Genomic DNA, 13,605 nt, shown 5'->3' with positions numbered 1-13,605 from the left:
TCTTTACTGCAAACCAGATCAGGTTGTATCAGGTTAAAGAGAAACTAAGATTTAGATTTCAGCATGTGTAACTAAATGCTGTCCACAGGAGAGTAATTCTGGATGTCCTCGTAGCTAGAACATGAGGGTGGATATGAAAGATATGAACAATTATTAACTGAATGTATTTTAATTCTTCTAGAAATGGTACTTCTGACCTTGATGGATTTTAGGGAGTTGGAAATTGTTTTGTTATTTGGAGTGGGGAGGAAGTCTATTTTCTTTTGCCAGATCTACTGCACGTTGGGGTTTTCCATGTGAAAATTTTCATGAGGGATGAAGTCTTTCTAAGTCTTCAGTTACTACCACATTACAAAGCAAGTTCTTAAAAGATGTTCTGGTGCTAGTATTTGGTTGCTGTGTTTAACTTGGTTTTATTACCCGAAAATTGTTCTGTATTTCTGTTTCTTGACATTTTTTTCTGTTGTATATCCTGTTTTTGAATACTTAAGATGTACAAGACTCCTCTTTCCTTTTATATACCATCATATCTTTGTGAGTCAGGAAGTGTCACAGCCTTCCCCTGCTGGTTGCCATTTGTAAGGGTTGGAAGCAGTTTATGTGAGGAGCATTAACTTATTACACACGACCTGAGGTTAGTATTTACAGAGCACTTCCTGTGGCAGCTTCTCCATAAATGGAGAGGACACTGCGGGAGGAGAAGAGTTTATCAAGACCTCTGCATGGTTGCTGTCTTTCTAGAGAAGCTGCCCAAAGCAGCCTTAGTTCAGAGGCGGAGGAGGGCAGCATGACTTTATATTTTGAGAAGACAGGAGATTCTTTGCCACTTCCACATCTATTAAGTCTGGAAATATAATACAGAATTGATAACAGTACTTCACAGCTCACTTGTCTTTGCATGATTTAGTGGCAAACCTTAATTCAAGTACAACCAGTGATCTAGTTATGCTGTAACTAGTTATTATTTCCATTTTAGCAATTTCTTCACAGAAAGATAAGCTATTTAGCTGTAAAACTTTCTTTCTCACATGTTTCTTGACTCCATTGTAAGGTACTTGTGTTTAATTTGTTTATTTTTAGTGTTTCCTCTTGCTTCGTGAAACCAGAGTACTGTCAAGTGCTAAGCTTCATGAAAGGCTGGCTTCACCAGTGAAGCTGGCTGAAGTAATTTTTGCTTCCTAACTCCCAATCTCTGTCACTAGAGTTAACCAAGTTAAACAGAAGCTGCCATCAAGCTAGCTCCACCATCTCCTCTCATCATTCTTCACCCAGATCTCCTAAGTGACGCTGTTCCCTTATGCTGGCTGCAGTGGGGGGTGATGAACTGAGCTGTGGGGGCAAGAACAAGTTGTTAGGGTCAGTAGTTCTGTCAGCAGCCTTCCCTGTCAAAGCCAGCATCCTGTGAACGCACGCTCTCTTGAGCTGTCGCTCCGTGTTAGCATCTGTGGCTATCTCCAGTGCTGTTGGATACAGTGCAGTGGTTTTATTACCTAACCAGAACAGGTTGGTGATTGGGACAGGAGGGCTTTTCTTCAGAAACGTTTTCAGCAAGGCAAAGACAGTAACTTAATAGCTGAATAACCAAGAAAATGTTTGCTTTCCTCCTGAGGAAACATGCAGTCAAACAATTAATCTGAAATGAATACTCCTGTTTTCTTGCTGAGACTTTAGAAATAATTATTGAAGGTACTTGTTTGTGAAAAACAGATCTAGAAACCCACAGATTAGGAGTTTGGCTGAAATCAGCCACGGAAATTTTGTCGGTGCTGTGTGTGTGAATGAAGAAAAAGGCGAGAGACTGCTGATTATTTGGTATCACTAACACTACAGCAGAGAGTGGTTGAGAGTGGTTGTAAATACCATTGAGTCAAAGGTCAGATCGTTGCTACCTGAAGTCTTGTTATAAGTAGATCCACGAGCTGAGACAAAGGGACGTCATCTTTTATACACTGCTAATCTAAAAGTCAACTGTGAGCTGCATTGACCCTTGATGACTATTTAGATAAATATAGTCTAAAATAAATGTCACCCATATGTAACCAGTTTTAGAATCAGTTGGCTCACAGGTTTTAATTACCACCGTCTTAGCAAGCGTCCATATCTGTATAGATAGGACAAGTGATACTTAAACTCTGCTGTCAGTTAAGGAACATCCAGCAAAAATGGAGAGGATCTCTCATGTTTGAGTCTTGCCACATGCAGGACTATCTGATGTGTGTTAGGAAGGAGCACTTCTTAAATAATTTTACATACCAGGAATTAAGACAGAAAGTCTGAAAGGATGGGTACAGTTGTTGCTCTTGTAATAGAGAGCCTTACACCAGGTCCTAAATGCTGACTCCCTGTGTAGGGACAGAAGGAAGATTCCTCAGCCTGATGGCTTATAACTTAAGACACAGGTTCCCTCAAATGTGGAGTCCTGTGTGCTCAGTGTGAGCGGCAGGGAATGACTTGCAAAACAGGTGTGTGCAGTCAAAATGCAAACAGTTCGGGTATACTGAATTTTTATTTCCTGCTCAGTCACTGGCTGGTCTAGGTTACTGAAAGTAAATGTTTCTCACATAATAAGGTCAAAAATCTGCTGAGGTCAACAGCCTACGGTTATGCCTTCCTTACTTAATTTCAGTCTGTGCTACTTTGAAGGGCAGGTTCTATTTATATACATCATAACTTCAGCTAAAAATTAAATAAAAAAATCCTAAACACAAAAAGGTATGTCAGGCAGAAGTAAAAATGTAGATGAGCTGATTTCCTGACAACTTTTGCATCCTATTAGTTACTGACAAAGCCCCCACTGCTTCAGCATGTACATAGTTCTCTGCATCACTTTTTATCAGTATTGTTCTTTCTGCAGAGTTTTTAGCCAAATGAACTTTCCTGCAGCTTAACCTTTTATTTTCCATGACTGAGGAGGTGCATTGTTGCTGTCATGTAGAAAAGCTGCACTTGGTCATCATACCCTTAATGATAGCTGTTCCTGTGTTTTGGGTTGGTTTTGATAGTGCTGTCCCTGTTTAGGACTTCGGTACATCTGAAGATACTTGTGGAGATTTGGGGGGGTTTTATCATGGTCATTATATGACTGAGTTCAGTCAACTGAGGTCTGAATTTTCCCAATACCTTTAATTTTGTCACATGGAAAAGTTCATCTTCTGTTTATCTTGTGGTGCTCGTTGGGATTTCCCATATGGTTTTGGTAACACAGTGTGTACAGTATTAGAGTTAACGTATTTCAATCCTTCTGCATCCCAGACAGTAAAACTCTGTAACACCACTTAGGGGAGTGTGTTTGCATTCTAATCAGAAAATGAGCGACGCGTATGCTGCATTTCCTACAGCTGCCGAGTGCTTTTGAACTCAAGTGAATGCAGCATTTACTTTTTCAGTGTTTAGGCTTACTGAGTAACATTATTCATCACAACACACTTTCCCATTTGCTCACGTGGTGAGTGTTGTACTTTATAGTTAAACTCTCAGAATAACTTGTTAGCTTAAATAACATAGACATAATTATTTTAGTAATAATTCTTTTAATGATTCAAAGTAATGATGTGGGTTACATTTTTTAATAAGATAATGGTGATTTCAGCTGACATATACTTTCCTGCAAATACAAGAATCATTTCTGATGGGATCTGTGTGGATTTAGTTACTTAAGGTGATTGTTATACTTTCACATGCCCACTGGAATAAACTGTAGCTCTTAAGTTTCTGAGATTGTTTAATAATTTATTGCTTCAATTTTCTGGATTTCAGCCCCTGATGTGTGATAATACTTGGAGTTACTTCACTTTTCCTTTCAAAAGCAATGCAGAAAATACACTTTCGTTTTGTTTTTTCCCAGCTGGCACTGTATGTGCTGTCATTCCTGGAACCCAGGGACCTTCTGCAGGCAGCCCAGACATGTCGTTACTGGAGAATTCTGGCTGAAGATAATCTTCTCTGGAGAGAGAAATGCAAAGAGGAGGGTAAGGCTGAGAAAAAAAATGGATGTAATGGTCAAAGTGTTGCTGTCATAAAAAGTGCAGTTCATTTACATAATAAGCTTAAAGTTTTACGACACCAGTTCGGTGACTTAAAATTTACTGCTAGTGATGCTTCTAGCTATGTAATATGTACCTCTGTTGAAAGCAGGAAGCAGAAATAATCCATGCCGTACTAGAAATGAAACTAGAGCTAAGTTTGAACATCCTTTTTTATAAAGAATACCAGGTGTGTGTTTTTAAAATACAATTATTTTTGCCTTTTTAATGATTATTTTTATTCGAAATACAGCCAAAGTAAATAAGAGATGAGGTGTAAAAATGATAGGAGTATGGTCTTGCAATTTGTAAAGAACACGGAGATAAAACTGTTTCGGTGACCAGGAAGAAGGGATACTGTAATTTCATGTCATTTGTAGGAGAATTAATAGAGAAATGGCACGTGGTAGGGGGAGAAGGTGCTAACTTGATTGCTTAGAGGGGGACACAATCCATAAGCCACATGGACATCACCTGCTCATGCCAAATCAAGAAGATATGGAGGTTCAGCAGTAATATGAATGGGCAAAAAAGGGTCCCAGGAAAGTAGCCACATATTTGAGCACATCAAGAATGCAAGCTTTTATTTTTAAGGATAAGTATATGAACAAGGAGTCTGTTCTTTGGGGCAGAGCGCATGCATGTGATCTCAGAGCAGTATCCCTCTTGGACACAGGGACCTGTCCAGGCTGTCTCAGAGTATGGAGACAAGGACTTGAGAGGTCGATGGAAAGGCTTTAGAAAACATGACAATGTGAACGTAGCTGTCTATTTATAAAGGCATCTCAATTAATTAGTTTTCTTTCGCAGTGGAAACAAGGTGTCTGATCTCAAATCTTCACTAGAGATTCTCACAAATTTCAGGGAAATGTATTAAGAGGACAGAATAAGAAAAAAGAAGATTGAAAGGGGAGCAAGCCTACATTTATGAGCTTAGAAGTAAAAATAAATATGGCCAGGCATGAGCACACAGACAAACAAAACATTATTTTAGACTGGTTAGACTTAGTGAGGTGCTGAGCAGTATGAAGGAGCAGTTAATTCAAGACCTGCAGAGACACCAAAGAAGGGGCTAACAGCAGCAGAGTGAAATCCACATACTGGGAAGAGACAAGACTCCTGCTAGTAATGAGATGCAGCAGAGAGAGTAGAAAAGAGAGATGGGTGAGAGAATTGTTAAAAAAAAAAACAAGTATCTGTAGTTGCAAGGCTAAACCAAAGCACTACCACTTAAGTGTCAATTCAGAAGGGGCATAGCTATGCTTAAATTCCAGCCAGGAGAGGACAATGCCAAAAGCATACAGCCGTTGAAATCAAGAAAAGAATTTAAATCTCACTAATATACAGTCACGGTGACCTTAAAGGTGATGAAGATGGGTGACCAGAGAGGAGGACTGCAGACAGAGAGGTTTACTTTTTGAAGGGTTCCAAAATCAGTGTGTGAGTGGTTATAGAATTTGTCGGACAATACCCATTCGACAAAGGCAACAATCTGCTACCTTGTCTCAGAGAGGGGGATCCAAAACCAAGCTAGTAGGTTGCCAGCAAGGAATGATGAAATAGAGTGTTTTCAGCCACGATGACGGTAATGGTTATGCTTAAGCGACAAGGAAAGATGGAGTGTGAAGAGCTGAGGAGCAGGGTGGTGTCACTGACACACAGTCCAAATACTGGTGTGCGGGAGGTTGTTCCGTCCATGCAGTATTTAATGTTGGAGATCACTGTAAAGGTTTGGGAGGGAGAGAAGTTTTCTTTGGAGTGGCCTCATCTCTCCCCCTCCCCCCCTTTTTAAAAAATTCATTTTAGGGATTGATGAACCATTACATATCAAGAGGAGGAAAGTAATAAAACCAGGCTTTATACACAGTCCGTGGAAAAGCGCCTACATTAGACAACACAGGATTGATACCAACTGGCGACGAGGAGAACTTAAATCGCCTAAGGTGAGTTTCTGAGCTGTGTGTGTGGTGCCATGAACAAAGCAGTTTGTAGGTTTTTTTCTTCAGACAAGCCAGACTATCCATGAACAAAAAAAAATGTATTGTTACAGAAAAAAAGTAATTTGTATTTTAGCTTACCCTGAGTTTAGATTATTTTCTGAGCACCGTATTAGCAAATCAAAATGGGATTCTATATACAGCAGAATTCTTTCACTGCTATTCTAAAAATTTCTATACAGTTTTGTGAATTCCTATAAATATGCCAGTCTCTTTGAGACAGATAATCTCAGAAACTTGGTTGGAAATACTTGTATTTAAAATGAAACATACCCACAAATATATACTATATATAAGTACATATATGTATGTATGTATTTGTAGAGCTGGGCTATGTCATAACATAAAAATACAACTATTTTGTGATCATTCCATGCTTTATTTTTATACATCATCTTCTAAATGGAGTAGCACAAGATAGTAACTTCATTCTATGTTGATTTTTTTTTTTAAATATGAAAATTACCATTGCATCTTTTCCAATATGAAGATATGAAGGAATACTTCAAACCTTTTGTAAAATAAAATAGCAACTGTCTAATCAAATCTGGTATTGAACAAGCAGTCAGAAACAGGAAGAAAAGCCACATTCACAGCCTTTTAAGGTTGTAAGGCAATTGTCCTGTTTTCTTGATTCCTGTACAACAAAATAGTAAAAGTAAGAACAAAAAAATATTCCCATGGAAAACCTATCATGCTGTTTATTTGGCCGTGACTTATATACATCTCTGGCAACAGCTCTGTATTTCTTGCCCTGATGCACTACATCAAGTTATCTTGGAATTATTATTAAAATTACAGCCTCAGGCCTTATCCAAATGCCCATTTCATTTCAATGAACATCTTGAAAACTGTTCAGATATCTTAAATAAAAAATTCCTCATCCTATGTATTCTGATAAGGATTTTTTTGCTGTATTGCAGCAAAATATACTGATTAGCAGTTTTTTCCCAAATCAAGCACTGAGAATCCCACCTCTATAAAGCAACATTCCAATGCACATTTCCAGCACATTAAATTATTGCTTTTGTTTGTGTTTAATTGAGTTGATGGTTTTCTAGTTTTTGACCTTGGTGCTGTCTGGCATTTAATAGATTACAGTGCTTGGCTGGTAAGGAGAAAAAAAAAAGTCAGCCTTGACCACTGAAATACAAATATGCAGCACATGATACAACCCTATCCTTTTTGTTCAAGATTGAAGCAACTCGTAAAAGGTAAAAGTAACTCAACTGAAAAATAAAGAAATGGAATAAATACAGAGGAATTGAGCAATGTCCAGTTACTAATTCATCCTACTTTTATTAATGATTTTTCCTGGTACTTTTGGGAGGCTTACAATAACTGTAGTATGCTTGCTAAGCAATGCAGCATCGCTCCATGGAAGAAGGAAAATACCTTATTTGGTCCCAGCTGGCGGCAAATTAGACTTGACATACAGGATTAAGGGGCCTTATTATTATTGAACCAACTCTAGCATTTTATAATTTATGAATCAGAAGAGCACTTTGTTGCTCCTGCTTCTCTCTAATCTCCTGCGTTAAATTGTGACTGTATGTTTTTATGTTCTTTATTGTCAGGTGCTCAAAGGCCATGATGACCACGTGATCACATGCCTTCAGTTCTGCGGGAACCGAATAGTGAGCGGCTCTGATGACAACACGCTGAAAGTGTGGTCAGCAGTTACAGGCAAGGTATGTCGGCCGGTTATGCTGCTGAATGCCTTAGGAAAGGGGCTACAGGTAGAGCACTGGTGTGTCAGGAATGCTGCTGTGCTGTCAAGACTGCAGCGCAGGGTGGTCTTCAGTGCCGTCTGGCGCTAGAATTGGGAAGAAGGACCAGTAAACATTTGGGTCATCTTTTCCCACACAGAAACTAGTGTAGTTCAAAAAAGTCACCTTGACGTGAAATTGCAATGCTGCTCATGTTACCATTGGCATATATCCTTGTTCTCTTGGCAATTCTGCTATTCTTGTGGAGTCTTTTGTGACGTGGAGTCTTTTGTGACATGGATTCTAAAGAATTTGGACAGATATCTTACTTTATCTTCCTTAAAGTTTAATTCAGCCTGCTTTTACCCCTCTGGATCTCCCTTTCTTACTTGCCTTCTAGCATTCTTTCTGTTGTTTTCAAGTTATTGAAATGGGGTGTTCATTCTATTGGCTCTGATTTCAAATACAGAGTTTGTTTTTCTTTCTAAGCTACTATATTGCTGAGGCACCCAAAAAAAAGTAACTTGCTTTAGGTTTAAATATTTCCTACTAAATTAGATCCAGCTCAGGCAGGAATTTAATAAGCTTCAATAATTTAATTTTGGCTTAGTGAAGCAAAACAATATGTGCAATCAAAAAGACAGTACTGAACATTTCACTCATGTTAGAACATCACAGCTACTCAGCACACAGATTTTTTTTTTTTTTTTTTAAGGTAGCTGACTGACCGTGCACCAAGGATGTAGAAAAGGCCTCAGGGAAGCAGTACTTTTCCCTCCTAGACTAGTATTGTGTGTACATAGCTTTGTTTTAATGATATAGTTAGGTGAACATCAGGACAGCTGTTGAAGATAACATGTTTAAGATGTAGAAGGTACCCACTTCGTAATGTTGATGCTGAAAGTGTTAAGCATTTGTCTTTGCTTGCCTAGAAGATCCTTGAAGGGATTGTAAATACTGCTGTGGGGAATTAAAAATTAAAAGCAATAGGCAGCCTCACCCTGCCTCTGTTGGCTTCCCTACAACAAACTGTCTAATGAAGGAACCCATATTGAAATTTACATTTTTTAATTGAAAAGGACAGCTTAAACTCAAATGAAAAATACTTCGTTTGTACATACCACCCTCTCAAAAGCATAATGTTCCTTTAAATATATAAAGTTGATCATAGAAGCATGACCTAACAATTCCTGTTCAGTAATTTTTCAAAAGTGATTACAAATCCTAGTGTGACTATTTACCCCAAACCTTTGAGAGAGCCAGAATATGTATGTGAAAGGTGGAAGAGTGCTGTATCAGCCCTCATGCTTACTGATGCTGAAGAATTAATAAAATAAAAAAACCCTAAAGGTTGATTTGTGCAAATGAACATGACTAAATAATTCCCTTGACAGATGTAATGCCCAAAATAAGGATTCTGTGTTCTTACTGCTCTAGAAGGATGATTTCTTAAAATATGAGCAAATTGGTTGAAAGTTAAAAAAAAAAAAAAACCAAACCAGGAACTGTAAAAGTGAATAACAGCTATGAACTGAAAAAGATGGATTTGATAGCAGTGAATTAAGCTAGGAGCCAGGAATCACAGAAGACTGGTAAAAAATGTTAAAGAACAGGAAATCTACATACAGCAAAAACCAAGGCATTTTCAAGGATGTTAGAAAGAATGTGATATTAACAACAGAAATTGGTATACTATCACTGAGGCAGGAAAAATACTTTGGGAGAAAAGTCATGTGATGGAAGTACAGTGTGCAGTGATAACAGAACAGTTCATTTCAGCAGAAACTCACAAGGATGTTAAACAACAGCTACCAAAGTTACAGTTTTTCTTTTTACAGTTGTATTGGATGATTTTTTTCTAAAAAGTTACCTGTGGGGTAAAATTGGTGTTTTTTTCAAAGAGTGTAAACACAAGCAGATGATCCAAGGGCTGGCCAGAAAGCTAAAATGTGTCAATATTTAAATGGAGTAAACTGAAAGACTGGGAATTTAGGATATGTGATCTCAGATAAAAAATATTGGACTACACAAGAGGAATCAACTAACAGTTAAAGGATGACCATGGCAATTAATGCCACTTAGCATCAGGTTACAGAAAAAGAGATCATCAAACTGTCTTGACCTCTTTTCTCATGCAGTTACAGGTTTGACTGATAAAAATAATAGTGCAGAAATAGATGGCTGTGTGCACTGTACGGCTGTATCCCCATGACACGACTGAAGAAAAGAGAGCAATGCAAAAATCAACATGGCACATATTTAAATAGGTTAGAAAGTGGGTAATTATAGAGATCATGTTGTTAATGTAAATGCAGAATCTTCATGGAGTATCTTTCTAGAGGGGTCTTGCAAGGATCTCTTCTTGTCTGTGCTAATTAGCACTTATTGCTGCCTGGTGAGAAAGCACATATAGTCATTACTTGTAAGGAATACAGGCTGAGAGACAGAGACAAGTCATTGTCCCAGAGTGACGGAGGTTGTATAGAAGTGGGTGTGAGCAAACACTGTCTCCGCATGGTGAGAAATCTTGTCATACGTTTGGGATCAAAGAAGGTGGGCTGTGCTTATGTAGCGTGGGATTCACTCCCGGGCAACAGTAAAGTCTGAAAGAGGTATGAAACGTGATTTTGCAGTATAGATGCTTATAGAGCATGATTTTCTTGGATAAACACAAAAAATGCATTAAGAGTATACAGTTTATAAACTGGTAGCAGAACAACTAAGTGAATGCTCTCTCCAGATCTAACAGTTAGCTTCAAAAAGCTATTGGAAAACCTGCAGTGACTCAGAAGAATGCCAGGAGAATGACTCACGGCTGCAAAACATGCCCTGTTATTGAGAAATTTGGAAAGACGGTTTATCAAGGAGAAGATTATAGGGAAAATTCCTTATAGTCAAAGTAGCGACAACAGAGAGAGAAATTTGATGAGTTTTTTATAAAACGTGGGAATTTTTTTTTGTTCAACCACAAAGCAGTCTCCAGGGGTCTTCTGTCTCTTGCTATGGGAGTCTGCTGTTACCTCCTAGATTACTTTTTCTTAAGTTGCCATTCAACACTCTTGGAAGGGTAACTAAGCAAAATATTTCTTTTCAGTGTTTGAGAACGCTGGTTGGGCACACAGGTGGAGTCTGGTCATCACAGATGAGGGACAATATCATCATCAGTGGGTCTACAGACCGAACGTTGAAAGTCTGGAACGCTGAGACTGGAGAATGCATACACACCTTGTACGGACACACCTCCACTGTGCGTTGCATGCATCTCCATGAGAAAAGGTGAGGCTTGGTCCAGAGCTACAGCTGCAGTTTGCTTTAATTTACACTTGTGTTCACAGAAAATGCTTGTTAAACTTGGGTACCTCATCCAGCATTGAGTGAAATACAAAGCAGGCAAAGCATTCAAACTAGACTACATAAATCAACACACAGGAGGAGATGATTAATAGAAGCAAAAGCGTAAGAGTACTAATTAAAGAACAGAAAATTGAGTCATGTACTTTATAGTCACATTCTACGTTATTTCAAAACTAATTCTTGGTTACGCTGTGATCCAGTCTCCCACACTCTGAATAATCTCTCTTTTTTGTCAGCGCTACAAACTTTTACTCATTTTACAGAATGACTTTTTAAGTATCGTCACTGCAGTATTTTATTTTAACTGATTATACCATAATTTCTGCAGTAGTAAACCAGGCCTTGATTCAGCGAATGTTGGCAAAGCTCTTTTACTTGGCTGCCGTATGGAGCTGTTGACAGAGTGCCTGTTGGTTGCATTTCTTCTTTTTTGGAGAATGATGAGATTTTTTTCTTTATCAATTCCATTAATATTAATTCCTCCTCATTTCTGTTCTTGCCTAAAAAAGCTTTTAAAAGTATAAACTGGAAAAAAAAAAACCAAGCTGAATAACTGCCTTTACTAAAACTTCTAAAGATCTTATTTAATTGTTATAATTAGTTAGCTCAGTCATTAAAACAGAATGCTCATAGCACTGGCTGGAGCTCAGCATATTCATAAGCTTTCACAGATAGATACAACAGTCCACATAATTTCTCATGGCATCGTTTTACTGTTCAGGAATGAAGTGCCGTTTTAAAAACTGATTGCTGATTATATCAAATAGACAGATCCTGAGGAGAGGTGAGTAGAGCAAGGAAGAAAAACACTCAAGTCATTTGCAACCCTGATAAAATGTCATGCCAAACCAGATTTCTGGTGGCTGGGGGACTAATGCTATCTAATGTTCCAAATTCATAACTGATTTATACCCATGTTTAATTGCTTTAATACTTTTATGTCCAACGCTAAGTACAGGAGGGGTTTTCTTGTTCCTCCAGAGTGGTCAGTGGGTCTCGAGATGCTACACTGAGAGTTTGGGACATAGAGACGGGCCAGTGTTTACACGTTCTGATGGGCCACGTAGCTGCAGTTCGGTGCGTTCAGTATGATGGCAGAAGGGTTGTAAGTGGTGCATATGATTTTATGGTCAAAGTGTGGGATCCAGAGACAGAGACCTGTCTGCACACACTGCAAGGGCATACTAACAGAGTCTACTCATTACAGGTATGTGATTTTCATCTGCTGCTTTAGTTTTCTTAAGTAACATTTAATGTCAGTTTATTTCACCTTGTTTATTAAATTGTGGATACCTGCCTCAGAATTATACAGGCCTCAAGAATATAGAGGCATCTGTGATAGTCCCCTCTTTCATTTTGTTACACTAGTTTTACATTGTCTCAATTTAGAAACTGAGATTTTTAATTTTTTTTTTCAGAGGACTGTAGTTTTTAAAGCACTCAGTACAGTAAAGCCCAGATCTCTATACCAGCGAGTTAAATAGTTTTGTGGTTTGCTGAGTTGTTTGGTTAGGGGTTTTTTTAAATTTTGCATATATTTTAGAGCTACATTTTTGCTTTCCTCAAAGAAATTCTAAACCTACTGTTTTAAATAAAACAGATGATCTAGTAATTGAAAATGTGCCAGAAAACCCATGGGATTAATGTTCTGAATTACGCAGATGTGTTTATCCTTGGTTTGTAGTCCCATCTTCCAGTTCCAAACTGTAATTCACAGTAAAGCTGAACCTAAAATTTTAATGTTCCAGTGTAAATCTTCAGCCTTCTACTTCCTATTCTCTGAGTAGAGGCCAGATCTACAACTGTGAGGCTTTGTCAGCAGAGATGTGTTGTTGGAGATGCAGGTTCTTGTGGTGCTGCTCTGTGACATGGCTCTACTGCCTACCAGTCACCCAGGCTGCTCATCAGAACTAAGCTGCCGAAGATACACCCAGACCTCATGTGGTCTCTTCTTCTCTTTAGTAACCCAAAAGATCATCTCATTCATTTATAGAGTCAAAGCATCACTTCCAGGCATTGAAAGGCGAAAGAAATTAATTTCATGCTTGTGCCTGTTCTCACCACAGTCTGGCAGGACTTGAAAAAGAAATTAACAAAGACAGTTCGAAATCGGGAAATTGCATTCGGCATGTAACTACTCGGGTTTGTGGCTCAGAAAGTGAAGCCCAGTGCTAGAGACATTTTTCATAAGGTGTCTTGCCATAATAGATTCAATTTGAACAAAATACCTAATTGGTTTCCTTTCCCAAAATATGTAGTTAAATTTATCAAAAATCTCCAGCCCTTCTCTTACATTGATATGCTGAGGAGTATTCTCTAGACAAGCAGTGAGCAAGTTTAAAATGCTGTACTACCTCCCTATCTCTGAAAAATATTCCGAAGGTTGTATTTCATCTAGGGCAGTTTGGGAACAATGTATGTTATTCTGCCTTATCTTCACCAGTGGCTCTTGTTTTGCCTTATGAATATTCATGTCTTGCTCTTACACTGTAGTAATAATGGATCAAATACTTGTGTTATGTT

The 13,605-nt window shown here is 38.3% G+C and overlaps 1 protein-coding gene across 4 annotated transcripts in view; it reads left to right on the top strand.

The window, feature by feature from the left end:
• FBXW7 (F-box and WD repeat domain containing 7) overlaps positions 1 to 13,605 on the top strand; it is a 181,879-nt gene that overhangs the window by 162,037 nt on the left and 6,237 nt on the right. For 3 of the 4 annotated variants that reach the window (XM_026847613.1, XM_026847615.1, XM_026847614.1), the window contains exons 6-10: positions 3,845 to 3,968; positions 5,829 to 5,965; positions 7,597 to 7,710; positions 10,823 to 11,004; positions 12,064 to 12,289. In XM_026847613.1, the coding sequence (XP_026703414.1) occupies positions 3,845 to 3,968; positions 5,829 to 5,965; positions 7,597 to 7,710; positions 10,823 to 11,004; positions 12,064 to 12,289 (783 nt within the window). Of the gene's footprint in view, positions 1 to 3,844; positions 3,969 to 5,828; positions 5,966 to 7,596; positions 7,711 to 10,822; positions 11,005 to 12,063; positions 12,290 to 13,605 lie in introns of those variants that run through there. The other variant, XR_003398297.1, reaches the window with a different exon arrangement.

This window comes from Athene cunicularia, assembly GCF_003259725.1.
Source record: "Athene cunicularia isolate RWA chromosome 4 unlocalized genomic scaffold, athCun1 chr4_part2, whole genome shotgun sequence".
Lineage (NCBI taxonomy): Eukaryota > Metazoa > Chordata > Aves > Strigiformes > Strigidae > Athene > Athene cunicularia.
The sequence above is the reverse complement of the archived record's forward strand: the minus strand, read 5'-3'. Positions and strand labels throughout refer to the sequence as shown.